This window comes from Rhamphochromis sp. 'chilingali' (assembly GCF_963969265.1).
Source record: "Rhamphochromis sp. 'chilingali' genome assembly, chromosome: 6".
In the NCBI taxonomy this organism is placed as follows: domain Eukaryota; kingdom Metazoa; phylum Chordata; class Actinopteri; order Cichliformes; family Cichlidae; genus Rhamphochromis; species Rhamphochromis sp. 'chilingali'.
In genome coordinates, this window is record NC_137933.1 from 40,411,766 (window position 1) to 40,427,265 (window position 15,500).

A 15,500-nucleotide genomic window follows, 5' to 3' on the forward strand; every position below is an offset into this window, starting at 1 on the left:
CCAGCCTGCAAGACAGGGAATGAGTCAGTTGATGGTTTTTGGTCCCCATACTAACTCCATCATTAAAGGAATGAATGAAAGGCTAACCCTGTCACGGACTCCACAGCAAAGCAGACTGGAAAATGATCTCCCAGGTGACTCTTTAATGGCATCCACCGAAGGACAAATTCATCATGTGTGGTCCTGTGTTTGGTCATATTGGCCCGCTGATGATGATATCTTGTATTCTGTATGAAGGCAAAACAACCTCTGCATCACAGGTTTGATCTTGCATGCGCAAATGTTGACAACGTTTTGCTGGTGAAATTTGGTCTCACTTACACTGAATGTGGACAGAATAGGCGTCTATAGATCAAAACAAAGCATATATGGAATAGAGCTGCTGAGTTTTGGGTTGCAAAAGAATCCACTTAAGAAAATATTTGCAGCGTTCATTTAAGTTCTTAAGACAAACTAAAGTATTAAGTGTTGCTTTTCGAGACAGTTGTATGACTACTTGTATGATCTATGACGGGCAATCGTGGCTCTAGAGTTGGCAGTTCGCCTTGTAATCGGAAGGTTGCCGGTTCGAGCCCCGGCCGTTGTGTCCTTGGTCAAGACACTTCTCCCCTTGCCTACTGGTGGTGGTCAGAGGGCCCAGTGGCACCAGTGTCCAGCAGCCTCGCCTCTGTCAGTGCGCCCCAGGGTGGCTGTGGCTACATGTAGCTGCCATCACGAATGGGTGGATGACTGGATGTGTGAAGCACTTTGGGGTCCTTAGGACCCCAAAGTGCTTTACACTATAAAGCGCTATGCAAATACAGGCCATTTACCTGTAGGAGCCATATGAGTTGTTCCTTTTTGACTAAGTGGGTTGGTTTAAATGGACTCACTGTATTGGTGCACGGGTGTGGGGCGTGTCTCATGGGTGTGGTAGATGATAAATGTGGTTGCACTCCCCTGTTCACGGCACCTGATGTTGATGAGCAGAAAGGTAGGGTGAGCATGAGGCAAAACTTTCTGTTGAGCGCAGCTTGAGCATGTGGAATAAAAGGAGCAAATGGTACAGAAGTGTATTTTATGCGTTTATTGTTGCACGTCATCTGTGTCCTCATCTTTAGCCTGCCGCGGCCATTGGTTGGAGGAGCCGCAACAAATTGTCAACAGAAAAGTTTGTAGGTTTTATTGGATTATTTATATATAGATGAGTTTTATTGATGAGAGTTTTATAGTTTGCTGTTGCCTTTGTCCATGCAGCTTTTAGATGAAGCCTTTGGCTACATAAAACAGATTTCTTTCAGGAGTCATATTCCCCTGTTAGGTTTCAGCAGTACAGCTGCACTAGGCGTTGTACTGATTTGCTTTCTAGTTATTGTGCATCAGGCGGCTGAAGCCATTGGCTTGGGAGTACCGGTATGGAGGTACATAAATACCCACCGCTAGTATGTACGGAAGACTAGGTTGAGTTAGTTAGGTTTAATAGGCAGATAGTGGGGGATATTGTGTGTGTCCAAGGTTTATTGAAGGGAATGTCATCAAGTTGATGTGTTGGAATGAAGCTGTGTGGCATAGATGCAGGTCAGCGTTTGGATTTTGTAATGTTTTGAAGAAAAATGGAGACACACCAATTAATACAATGTGGTGATGTGGATGGAAAGAAAAGACAGCCGAAACCGACTACTAAGGCTTTGGAGAATCAGATTGAAAGGCTTCAAACAGAACGTCACAATAAGATTAATAAAATTAAAAAGGTCATAAAGGTTATTAAAGAATTAAAGCAATCTGAAGATGTTTCTACTGTTCAGGCTCAGTTAGAAAATTTGTCTGTGTTGCTTAATGAGGCGACTCATCTGCATGAAACCTTGCTCCCTTTGCTTGCTCAAGAAGAGCAAGAAAAACAAACTGCTTGGTTTATAAGTGTGCGAGCACATAATACTGAGTTTATGGAAGAGATAAAGAAATGGCTTCATGATGCAAAGGGAAACCCTCAGAGTAAAAATCTGGGGTCTGAGCTTGAGTTGCCACATTTAAATCCACCTGTTGTTGAGTCTTCTGATGTATTACCTACTGGAAAGGGTTCTGGTGCTTCTAGGCACGCCGGGAATGTTGGTAAAGGTGCTGCGATAGATGATGTTAATCCAAGTGATAGCATCTCTAATGTTGGAAACAAAAGTTGTAGGAAAAGTAAATCATCACTCAGTGGCTCAATGGTTTCATCTGCCTTGTCAGCACGCATAATGGCAGAAGCTGATATGGCTGCCCTTCTTGTTCGACAGAGGTTGTTGAAAGAAAAGCATGCTTTGGAAGAACAAGAAATACAGCTTAAGAAAAGAAAGGAGCTGCTTGACTTAGAAACTGAAATAGCAGCCTCAGCAGCAAAGGTGAATGTTTTAAAAGCTTCTGAAATGTCCCGAGTCTCAAGTGCTGTTAATGGTAAATCTGATGGAATGAATTCGTATTTAGAACGAGAGCAGGGGCGTTTAGGCGTTTTAAATCCTAATGCTCCGACGTTCAAGCCTGTGTTACCAGAGCGACCATATCAGGGTGTTGATGCAAGTGATCATCAAGCGCATGTATTGGATGTAAGGCCCAACGTTAAAAACAGTCAGAGACTAAGTTATATCAAGTATTTCCAGGTGCAGTTTCGACTACTCGGACGATGGCGCAGTCTCACGCACAAGTAAAACATCTTACACATACAGTGCAAGGTGGTGAGGGTCATGATCATCTAGTCACAGTTTTGAAGAAACAAAATGAAATTACAATTTGATTGGCTGAGCAGCAGTCTCTGTTTTTGCTACCAAGGCGTGACATTCAGTTCTTTGATGGTGATCCTTTGCAATATCAAACATTTATGAGAGCTTTTGAGCACATGGTGGAGAGTCAAGCTCACAGTGCTAAGGATTGTTTATATTTTCTCAAGCAATACACTAGAGGCCATCCAAGAGAAATGGTCAGAAGCTGTCAGTGTATGCCTGCTGAGTATGGATATGCTAAAGCTAAATCTTTGCTCCAGGAGAACTTTGGCAATTCGCTGAGAATTGCTGCTGCCTACATTGAAAGGGTCAGTAAATGGCCACCTATAAAATCTGATGATGTGAAGGCTTTGCAGGAATATGGGTTTTTATTAAGGCAATGTTGTAATGCAATGGGAGACGTTGAGTCCTTGCATGAGTTGGATGTCTTTGCTAATATGCAAGCAGTTATAAAAAAGTTGCCTTATAGGCTCAGGGATAAGTGGAGGAATGTTGTGTACGATCTGCAGGAGAGGTTTCAACGTAAAGTGTTTTTTAGCGATGTTGTTGAGTTTGTCGAAAGGCAAGTTAAGATCGCAAGTGACCCATTGTTTGGAGATATACAGGATCCTCCGACAGCCATCAGAAAAGAGGCGAGGAATAATAAGTCTCAGTTTTACCCTAAGGCTAAGCGGAGTAGTTATGCTACTACAGTGGCCAAGGTGGAAGAGAAGATTGAGCCAGTGTTGAGGCAAGAGAGTGGTTCAGTTGTGACCAAGGTTTGCTTGTTTTGTGGAGCAGGGCATATGTTGGATTTGTGTCCTTCATTTGAAAGAAAGTTGCGCTGTGAAAGATTATCTTTTTTGAAAGAGAATGGTGTGTGTTTTGGTTGTCTGCGCATTGGGCACAGAAGCAAGGACTGTAGGAAACGTCTCTTGTGTAAAGTCTGTAATCAGAAACACCCCACACTCTTACATATTCACTCCAAGCGGAGGGAAAGTGTTTCAGTGCAAACTATAGGAGGGGGAGAACCACCAGATGAAGGTCCTTCATGTGCTGTGCAAAGCAGTGGTGTTACTGGGGCCGGTGAGCAAAGTAGTGCTCTATCTGTAATACCAGTTAGAGTGAAGTCCAAGAAAGGTAATCAGTCACTGATAACCTATGCTTTCCTAGATCCTGGGAGTTCAGCTTCATTTTGTACTGAAGGGCTCATGAATAGGCTGAATCTTTCGGGAAGGAAAACTGGCATTCTGTTGCGGACAATGGGTCAGGAGAAAATGGTCAGTAGTTATGTTGTTGTTTGATTTGGAAGTAGCTGGTTTGGATTTGGATCACTACTGTGACTTGCCTGACTTATTTACTCAGAAAAGCATGCCTGTTCATCAATGTAATATTCCCCGACAGGAAGATCTCGATAGATGGCCACATTTGCGCTATATTAAGATACTGGAGATAAATTCCGGGGTAGACCTGTTGATCGGGACCAATGTGCCCAAGGCTTTAGAGCCATGGGAGGTTGTTAGAAGTCAGGATGGAGGTCCCTATGCAGTAAAAACTATGCTGGGTTGGACGGTGAATGGTCCTCTCAGAGAGGATTGTAAGACTGACATTTTTGATGTGAGTGTCAATAGGATTTCCGTGGCAAGATTGGATGAGCTGTGGGAACGTCAAATGAAGGCTGATTTTCCAGAATGTATTCAGGATGAGCAGTTTGCTTTGTCTAGAGAAAATCAGCAGTTTATGAAGTCAGTGATGGACTCTGTTAAGTTGGTTGATGGTCATTACACCATTGGTTTACCTTTTAGGTGCAATCAGGTAAAAATGCCAAATAATAGGAAGGCTGTAGAACACAGAGCTATGAGCCTTAAACAGAAGTTTGTCAAGGATGATTCCTGGTTGTCAGGGCCAAAGTTTCTTGCTGAACCAGAAATTAATTGATTTTGGAAAGATATCTTCAAATGATCCAGAGATTAAAATGGCCATTTTAGTTCATGCTGTTGATGCAAATGAATGCAAGAGTACGGTGGCCCTGAGAGGCCAAACGGACTGCAAATTCAGAAAGCACTTGCAAAAAGAAAAATGCTGCAAAAAGAAAAACGCTGCAAAAGCACACAAAGCACAACGGAAATAGGAAAAAAGACAACGGAAATGTTTCTGGGGAGACAATAACCGGACGGACCAGTTGCACGAACCAAAACATGCTAACAAGTGCACTGGGACTGGGAGACACTTCAAAGAAGTGGAGCGGCCAAAGAGTAAACTTTCAAAAGTAAGTTCTGAATATTATGTCACTTATTTATGTGCAAATGTTAGCCGTTAGATAGTCGACCTTAATCTTACAGAGAATGTGATGATTTTGTGGATAATTAAAGTCAGTCATGTATCCACAAACACAACAAGCTGAAAGTCAGTGATGCTGCTCGGTTTGCAGTCCTGAATATCACAGCACAAGCAGGATTCACTGCACTGTTAATGTGAGCTGTGTTATATTGCTGCCTCTGTTCGGTGGTGTCGAGCCAAACGCACTTTAACGTGTGTTTGAACGAGCTGACGGTTCACTCGTTAAGCTGAAAGAAAGATGCTTTAATCACAGCAGTCACACATGTGTCCACTGTACCATCTGGGAACTCTTCTTGTTTAGCACTCGTAATAACACAAACACTAAATCCTCCTGTTTGTAGCAGTGTATACATCTGAGACTGCCACCTGTCTGTCTGTCCTGCACTCTCTCTCTGTTTCTTTCTCTCTGATTGTGGAATAAAAGTATGAACATGTGTTTATAAGTTACACTTGTGTTTGAATCCTGCAGCTTATCACACATTTGATTTCCATGTGTGACGACTGCAAGTGTCCAGAGTGAGGACAGACTGAGGGACCCACTGCTGCACATCATCTGTGAGGCTTTGCACCCCTGATGATCCACCAGGACAAACTCAGCAGTGTGTGAGGAAGAGGAGGAGGAAGAGCCAGCAGCAGCTGACAGATGGAGAGAATAGACAGACTGTTCTCTGTTTGTGAAGGACTGCTAGGAAAGTTTAACATAACTGTCTGTGCTGAATCAGTCTTATTAGGTAATGTTCAAATAATGTGATCATCCCAGTGTTTCCAGTGTGGGAGAAAGTACTCAGGGCCTTCAAGTTACACACTATGAAAGGCAGCACCAAGTTTAATGTTCAGAAACCTAAAGTATGTATCAGCAGCAGAATGGAGCTAAAAATAAATGTTTGTTTCAGTTCTATGAAGCTTTGAGTATTTTGGATTAGTAGCACTGCTGTGTTTGTTGCATCATATTGCTGTAATTGTTTATATGCTTTATATATTCTGAGGTAAGTTGATCTATAGTGTTACATCATATTCTATAAGGATGTTCTGTGTTTGTAGACTTTCTGCCCAGTTTGACCCATTTAGCAGACGTCAGCCTGTTTAAGGCTCTGATATCTATTCTGTATGACTTAAAGCAGTTATGACATGGTCTGATTTTCTCACCCAATAAAGGAATATTTCATATATCAGTCTACTCTTCATTTTATCAGAAACAGTTTTCACAGCTCGTACATTTTTTTACACATATGTAAGCATTGAGCCAAATTTAGTAATGCCAACATATTAAAAGAACAATATTTGTCTCTTATATATAATACATCTGTATATACACTGTCACAGATACTTGTGTTTAAGTGAAGATTTAAGGTGATAGGAAATATAAATAAATGCAACTTGAATCTTTACTGAAGCTCAGTGTTTGGCACAGAGTTCATGTTCACTGCTGTAATAACTAATAATGATAAATATAATATTGGCCATATTATATTTACATTACCAAAGTGAGATGACTTTAGTCTCATGAACAACATTAGCTAATTGTTATTTACTAGCTAATCTTAAATGACTGTTCAGTACAAAAATGAAGCCCAACAATCATGTTTTACAGTCCTGTGGTCTCAGCCTCAGATACTTATCAAATCACACAAAGCTCATGTAGAAACAAATGTACAAAATATGTTCTCCTTCATTTCTGTCAAACAAAGATGTATGAAACGTTTCCAGCTGTTAGTATCATGGTTGCTAGGCAACCTGGGCAGCGCGACGGAGGCTAGACCGCCCATTTCACAAGCCTACAAGCCTCGCACTTCCAGCCTCAGCAGTCTTTGAATACGCGGCCCTTGAGGACCGTTAAGGCTGCGTACTTTAAGGCTGCAGACCCTGAATTGGGAAACAGTCCCTGAATTGGGATACAGCCATACATACATGTTTTGGTTCGTGCAACTGGTCCGTTCGGTTATTGTCTCCCCAGAAACATTTCCGTTGTCTTTTTTCCTATTTGCTTTGTGTGCTTTTGCAGCGTTTTTCTTTTTGCAGCGTTTTTCTTTTTGCAGCATTTTTCTTTTTGCAAGTGTTTTCTGAAGTTGCAGTCCGTTTGGCCTCTCAGGGCCACCGTACAAGAGTGCATCAATCAGGGACATCAAGAAGGCCTACAGAAAGCTGGCTTTGCAGTTACACCCCAACAGAAAGCAAGACGACCCGCAAGCCCTGGACAAGTTCGCAGACTTGGGGGCAGCCTATGAGGTCCTCTCAGATAAGGAGAAAAGGAAACAGTATGACATGTATGGAGAGGACTGGCTTAAAGAGGGTCACCACAACTTTCACAGCGATATCTTCTCCAGCTTCTTTGGTGATTTCGGGTTCATGTTTGGTGGCAACCGACAGCAACAGGACAGGAATATTCCCAGAGGAAATCACATAATACTGGACCAGGACTGGAAGACACTGGAAGAAGTGTGCTCTGGGAACTTTGTGGGTGGCGAACGTGAGTTGAAAGAGGCAGTGGAAGGATGGAATGAGGCACAGATTCATGAGATGCTGCTGCCAAAGGGCATAAAGTGGATTTTTAATTCTCCTGCTGGTTCCCATCATGGCGGTTTTTGGGAACGTCTCATAAGGTCTGTCAGGAAGGTGTTAAATTCCATTTTGAAAGTGCAGAATTTGGATGAAGAAGGCCTTTGTACGGTTCTTTGTGAGGCAGAGGCTATTGTGAACAGTAGACCAATAACCAAAGCCTCTACTGATCCTAATGATTTGGAGGCCTTGACTCTGGTCTTGACATCTGTTGCTGCTTAAGACCAAGCCATTGATGCCACTAGGAGTGTTTCAGAAGGGGGACGTGTATGGACGACGTCGATGGAGGCAAGTACAGTACATGTCTGACTTGTTCTGGAAGCGCTGGGTTAAGGAGTACCTGCCCCAGCTTCAAGAGCGTCAGAAGTGGCAGAGAATCGGACGGAACTTCATTCCTGGGGATGTGGTTATCGTTGTCGATGATTCTGCGCCTCGTAACTCTTAGGTGACTGGAAGGATTGTGGAAGCAATTTCTGACAGTAAAGGACTTGTACGTCAGGTTCGTGTTAAAACAAAGACTGGTTGTTTGGACAGGCCGATGACTAAAGTGTGTCTTCTACAGGAAGCAGAAGAGTCATGAAGATTGACTTTTTCAAATGTCTCTTTGTATTAATGTGTATTTGTTTATTTTGAATTGAAATTGTATTTTTGAATGATCATGTTTCTCAATATGTCTCCTACATGGTAAGTATGATGTAATTATTGCTCTAAAATAATTAGGGGCCGGTATGTAGGAGCCATATGAGTTGTTCCTTTTTGACTAAGTGGGTTGGTTTAAATGGACTCACTGTATTGGTGCACGGGTGTGGGGCATGTCTCATGGGTGTGGTAGATGATAAATGTGGTTGCACTCACCTGTTCACGGCACCTGATGTTGATGAGCAGAAAGGTAGGGTGAGCATGAGGCAAAACTTTCTGTTGAGCGCAGCTTGAGCGCAGCTTGAATGATTTGGATGTATTTTGACTGGAACTTGATGGTTTATGTATATTTATGTATAACTGCAATGGTAGTTTACTGAGGGGAGGACTGGTGGCTCGCAGCTGTTGACTTGCATTGGCCCAGGACCATGAGGTTGTTTGATTTGTGTTGATGAAGGCCTGCCTCCTTCTCCTCACAGTCACTTTTTACGAGACCATGAGTGTGTTTCATTTTTTGTTCTGTCAGTCTTGGATGTGACTCCTGAAAAGAGATTCACCATGATTCTGGTTCTCCTTTCACAGTCAGTACTGCTGGTTTCTCTCTCAGACTGACTGAAGATGAGTGATCTGGAGTCTCCAGGATCCAGCAGTCTGTCTGTGACCGACACAAAGTAAGATACTGTCTCTAATGTACACGAAGGAAATAGAGAACATAGGTAAACTCAGTATATAGAAACAATTACAAGTTTAAAAGGACAAGTAAGATTGAGTGGGAGAGGACTGGTTTAACAGGAAGAAGAGAAAATTCCACAGTATCCGTGCAAAAGGTTTCACTTTGAAATCTTTAAAAGAATGTGGACAAACAGGTGGACTTGGTGTCAGTGGAGTTTACTCCTGGAAGTTTGAGATTATGATGATTATTACTTCAAAAACACCTGTACAGACGTTTATCAGCAGGGCTGGACTGGGACAAAAAATCGGCCCGGGCATTTTGACTAGAGACCGGCCCACCAAAAATGTGACGTCATTCAGGGGTAAAACCGCAAAGGATTCTGGGAACTTGTGGCAAGAGGTACTAGCACATGCAGGCTTTCAATTGAACTCAGTTACACAGCGATAAAAAGAAACACAAAAAATGGCAAGAAGCTGTAACTGCAATAGCCGGTGTTGTGCCAAAAAGTGATTGCTCATATTTAAATTGCTATAAGAAACTTGTTGGGCTATAATATGTGAAACATAGGTCAAATGCATCCCTCATGGATGACATAAAGTCATCTCTCCATCTCTCTCTCCTGCTCTTTTATTTCTCTCTCTTGCTCCATCTCTCTCTGCTGCTCTTCTGTCTCCTCTGTCACAGACTTCTCCACTTTTGATGATAGATCAGCCTGGTGCAACATGTAAGGATTGGCACAATTTGTTAAGATTTTGAGGAGTTTGAGAAACTAACCTTAAGCATAAAATAAAATTTACTATCAGTGACTTCATAGCACCCGCCCAGCAGTATATAAACTCCGTCATGCTAGCTAGGCAGTACCAGTGACTGTAAAAAGTCAGCACAACGAAAACAAACTACAACTAAACCTGGTTTATATCTGACACAGATAGACAGCAGGGCCCTATTTCAAGAAGCCGGTTTAGAGCAAAATCTGAGTAAGTATACCCTGAGTTAACGAAAACTCTGGGTTTTCGGTTTCACAAAGCGAGTTTAGATTAATTCTGAGCGAGTTACTATGACAACACACTCCGTGAAGCTAACCTGCCCCCTAGCAGGTTTACTTCAACTAACCCTAACTTTCTCCGCCTCTTTGTCGGAAACCTGACTGTAGGAAGTGTCAGACATGGCGTGTCCCTTCCTTGAAGAGCCAGTAGATGTTGAAGCCCAAATTCTCCGCAGAGCTCTCCGCCGGGAGAGAGTGATTAGAGCGCGTTTGGACATTTTATCATTTCCTGATGATTTTCTGTGTGAACGTTACCGTTTTTCAGCACAATCTATAATTGATTTGAATAACATCCTCAGGCCTAATATTGCTCATGTGACACATCGCGGACATCCTCTCAGTTCTGTACATTTTATTTGTATTGCACTTCGGTTTTTTGCAAACGGGAGCTTTCTGTATAATATTGGTGACGCTGAGCACGTTTCCAAGGCTACCGTCTGTCGGGCAGTCAGGAATGTTACAGTTGCACTGAAACGTCTCCTGTACTCGTCTGTGGTGTTCCCCGGTCATAGACCCACAAGATTTATCAAAGAGGGATTCCACAAAATTGCAGGTATCAGGATGAACGAAACTTAATTCATGATGTGGTGATATTTGAACTACTACTTAAATTTTACATTTATTCTCACGGTTCCCAGGCGTGATTGGTTGTACAGATGGCACTCACATTCCAATCATTGCTCCTTCAGTAAATGAAGGAGACTATGTGAACTGAACAGGAAGTCTTTCCACAGCATTAATGTACAGGTACATAGTTCCCTGTAGCATTTCAAACTAACAAATTATTTCATTATAGTAATGGATGCTAATTTGTGTTCTCTGCACTGTGAAGATCATATGTGATGCTGCCAACATTATCACAAATGTGGAAGCCAACTGCTCAGCCTCTGTGAGTGGTGGTGGTGGAGGACCTCCACCTGTTTTTCAGGCCTCCGCTTTTTTTCTGTTGGTTATAACGGGTCACATTTGAGCATACAGAGTAAGCAAATATGTACTTGTAATGTGCTCAGATAATTTCAATAAGTGCTTACAGAGGGGAAATTAATGTAGCCTCTAACTGCAATTGATTTATATAGGACAAACAGACCAAGCACTATGGCTCATAATACAATTACACCTTACCTGTTTGGACTATATTTTTATATTTCATTTTTACTTGCTGCCAGGAACGTTTGGGGCCTGTTGGGTTGCACCTGCGCTCACATCACATCACAAAATCAAATGTATGAAATAAAAAATAAAATAAAATATAATAAAATAACGTGTTACATGGGTGGAAATCCCTAGATCAATGTTTAAATTAACACTCATGCATTGACTCTGTCGGCCATGTTTTGCCATGCATGCTCCCTTTCTTTTGCAGCTGAGGCTGTGTTACTTTTTTTCCACAAAATTTGCATGTTATCGCCCACCCCCGTGACATCACGCTCCAAAGCCCTATACTGCCATCAGAATTTCGGCCTCAAGCGCTGTAAAATACATTGACCGCGCCTTCTTTCCCTCCGTCTCCATGGTGACTCGCTTAATCTGTGCTCCACTAATCAGGGCTTTATGTATCCTCGTGCGCGCGCTTAACTTGGGGTTAAAGCAACTCCGCGTTGATTGAACTAATTGTTATCAGCCTTTCTGAAACCGAATATTCCGAGGTGGACAGTTCGGGGTTACTCAACCCTGAGTATCGTTTTTCACTCTGAGTTTTCTAAACCGGCTTCCTGAAATAGGGCCCAGGTCATAACTTCTTACATGAAGTTCAGTTCCTCTGCCACTATGACCGGTGGACGCCTCGGGTCTCTCCTCCTCTTGCCTCCCCTTTCCCTTATCCACCTGCTGGCCTCTTGGTGATGTTGCTAAATCTGTGGAAGCTATGCCATAGCTACCGCCAAACAATTCAGTTATTTTTACACATTTGGCAGCGTCTGCCTGAAGGGCTTGTTTCTTTTTGGCCCTAATTTTTTCTGCACCTCCTTTCCTTTTTTTGTTCTCCATTTTCTTTAGTTCGTCTATAAGATTGCTAAACAAGGGCGAGGGTGCATCCGACCTCCTCGGCTGTAATTGGTCCAGCCCAGAGTCGATCATGACCAATTGGCCAATCCAACACCTTTCATTATTTATACCCTTCCAAAAAATAATCGATCGGCCCATAAAAACAAAAAATCGCCAGCGGCCCACCGGGAAAATGCCCGGTATGCCCGATGGCCAGTCCAGCTATGTTTATCAGTCATTCCATACCAGTGGAGTGCCCAGTAACACTTTGAGGTGACTGGAGCTTTATATATAAAATGAATACAGTCAAAAGCTTGGCATAATATAGTCATACATTTTCACCTGAATACATCTGCCCTGTGCAAATCCGTTTCGAAGGCCTTTGCAGCTAATAATGGTCAATATTTTTAATTTAAAGAATACAGAAAAACAGCTGGTTCTTTTTCAGGGTTTCATAGCTTTTTAGTGTAGAATGCCAAGCTTTAATATTATAGAGATTTGCAAGTATCTACAAAGCATGATATGATGTGAAGTTCAACATCTGGGACATGTGTCCCGCTATGCATTGCAGAAAATGACTCAATCTCTTAGTACAGCAAACAAACAATGCAGGAGGGCGGGAAAATAATGGTCTCCTCTGCCGTGGCATCAGAAGTTGAGAATTGACGGGACAAAGTGTTGGGTTTCTCGTTTTGGGTTGCCGGGTCTATAGATCATAACACAGTTGAACCAAGCAAAGGAGAGGGCCCACCTGGCTTGTCTTGAGTGGCTGCTGTGAGATATGCAAGATGCTTGTGGTCAGTCAAACGATGAACAATGAGCAGGTGTTGTGCTCCCTCCCGCCAGCTAGCAGTTCCACTTCTCCCACGTCATAGTTTTGCTCAGTTCAAGAAAGCCAGCAGAAGGAAAAAAGCTGCATTTTCCCTTCCTTGTTCTGGAACAAGATGAACTCCATCAACGATAAATTGTTGGTTGTACATTTGTACAATGACTGAAACCAGCCCACTGGCTGTGATGTCATTTCCTTGATCATTAATATTCAAATCGTCATGACCATTGATCAACAATCATTGATCAAAGACCATTGATCGTGGAATAATCTTTCACACTGCACCTAACGTGACAAACTGAAAGCAGTCATTGGGTGGGAAACCTTGAGAAAAACACTTTTGACCTTAGAGAAGAGCTCTGCATAGAAAAGGATCAGGTTTGAACTTAGTTTGTGCAGCTGTACCTTTAACTAAGGCAAGTTCCTGCATCAACTTGTCCTGTTGTCTTTGTGTGGATGCTTTAAGCATCCACACTATTGAGTTCCTCTTGGGACTTCTGTACACTTTTTGGCACTTAACTACTTCCACAATTTTCAGCTGATTTTCACCGTTCAAATTTTAAACTATTCTGCTATTTCTGCTCATGATGGCTATGTCTTTTGGTATTTTTCACTATTATACTTTTTAAAATATTAAGCTTAATTTGTCCCATTGAAATGAATGGGAAACTTCTGCAATTCTGCTAAAATTTGCTTGTTTTTGAAACTTAACTACTTCCTCATATTTTCACGTAGAACAACCATTCAAACTTTAAAATGTTCTCAAATTATTGGGCTATTCAGGTATAAATCATCTTTTTCAAATCTTTTACCGTTTTACTTTTATGCCTCTTAAAGTTTTCAGTTGCAAAATTGTGATTTTTCACAAAATACATGCGTTGTTATGGTTGCTATGCACTTGGCTTCCAGTGTGCCACTGAAGGTTTTGCAGTCTTCTCTTCATGTCCGAACAACTTCTTGCTACTTGCTCAATTTTCACTCAACTTCCACAAATTATACATCAAAACGTAGGTATTTTTGCTGGTTTTCCGAAAATGTCACTATCATTGTTGTGGGATTTATAGAATTTTGGCAAATCTCCTCAGACCAACACAAAGTCGCAAAACTCTCCATAGAAAGTCAATGGAGAGCTTGTTCAAAATCACCGCTTGATTTCTGTAATGAGAGGCATATTCGAATCGTCATATCTCCTTAACGAAGCAAAGTTAAGACATAAGGCTTGTCCCAGTATATCTTCAGACACTCCTGACGCTCACAATTCAAGAATTATTTTCTCACCTATTACCGTTCTGAAATGAGTTAGACTTGTTTGAGGGTAGGAAATTCGTCCTTCGCTCAGATTTCTTCAGATTTCAAACTCTGGAAATGAACCACTTTTTTCTCTCGTCATATCTTTTTAATGGATTTCCACAGAGACCTGAAAATTTCCATGATTGTTCACCAAAGCCTGCTGTCTCTTACGGTGAAAGAATGATATTGATACTCCAAATAGATTTAGAGTTAGAAAGCGTTGTTTGAGGGCATGTCAAGGCAGTTTTTGCTTTGCTCTACTCAGTTATGGTGCATTAGAAGTCAAATATCTTTAATAATTCATATTTTAATGATAAATTGTCAACACTTTAAGATTCCCCCATCTCTTCTGAACAAAACGGTGTAAGAATGACCGTTCTAGCCCCTACGGTTAGGAAACAATGGTCATTTGTTTGAGGGGAGTCCTCACTATGAGAAATAGACTGCAATAATCCTGTGTCTCTCTGTGCACCTGTTTTGGCGGGAAAAAGTACACAGCCTCTGTGGATTCAAATTTAGCAGCTCCCAGGCTGCTTGACTGAAAACATGCTTCTCTCTCCGTGTGTGTGTGCATGAGAGAGAGAGAGAGAGAGAGAGAGAGAGAGAGAGAGAGACCCTCTTTAGGGCAGCATCTCATTGTTGGAAAAAAATATAATATATTCAGACTGGTTGACTGGCATAGACCCTCCGTGTGTCTCTCTCCCTCTGTGCATTTGTGTATACATATTTGATTTTGTGTGTATCTGTTGGCTGTTCCTTCTTGTTTTTTAAATTTATTTTTATTACTTTATTTTTTTTTCACAGGTGAACAACAATTAGTTTTGAGGGAACTTAACCATGTTCAGTTTTTTTTTCAGCTTGTCATCTTACTTTTCCAGTATTTTCACTTAAGTTATAACTATTCTGCTCAATCATAGTATTTGTTCTAAATCATTGTTATTATGCTATGTTGTAGTATTTCTGCTAAATCATACTATTTCTACTATATTATATTTTTCTTTCTAAATATAGCATTTCTGCTATATAACTGTATTTCTGCTATGTTATAATATTTGTGCTAAACCAGAGTATTTGTGCTGAAACATAGTATTTCTGCCAAATGATAGTATTTCTGCCAAATTATAGTATTTGTGCTAAAACATAGTATTAATTTAAAATTACAATATTCATAGTTCATCACAGTGTCTCTGGTAAATCACAGTATTTCTGCTCTGTTGTACTATTTTTCTAAATCATAGTGTTTCTGTAATGCTTAAGTATTTTTGGCTAAATATATTCTTTCTGTTATCTTATACTATTTCTCCTAAATTCTTGTATTTTTGAGAAGTTATCATGTTTCTGGTAAGTTACAATATTTCTGCTAAGTTCTGCTATGCTATTGTATTTCTGCCAAGTATTATGTTTCCTCTAAGATATTGCAGTTCTGCTAAG

At 41.3% G+C, this 15,500-nt stretch overlaps 1 protein-coding gene across 9 annotated transcripts in view; it reads left to right on the forward strand.

Annotated features, from left to right (window-relative positions):
- The window catches only part of LOC308398412 (protein NLRC3-like), a 37,218-nt gene that overhangs the window by 1,022 nt on the left and 20,696 nt on the right, over positions 1 to 15,500 (forward strand). For 5 of the 9 annotated variants that reach the window (XR_013971953.1, XM_080885041.1, XM_080885047.1 and 2 more), the window contains exons 1-2: positions 8,512 to 8,682; positions 8,832 to 8,920. Coding sequence is in view for 8 of the 9 variants with exons in the window: in XM_080885041.1 (XP_080741167.1) it covers positions 8,868 to 8,920 (53 nt within the window). In the remaining variant the exon portion in view is untranslated. The other 4 variants (XM_080885042.1, XM_080885044.1, XM_080885043.1 and 1 more) reach the window with 4 other exon arrangements.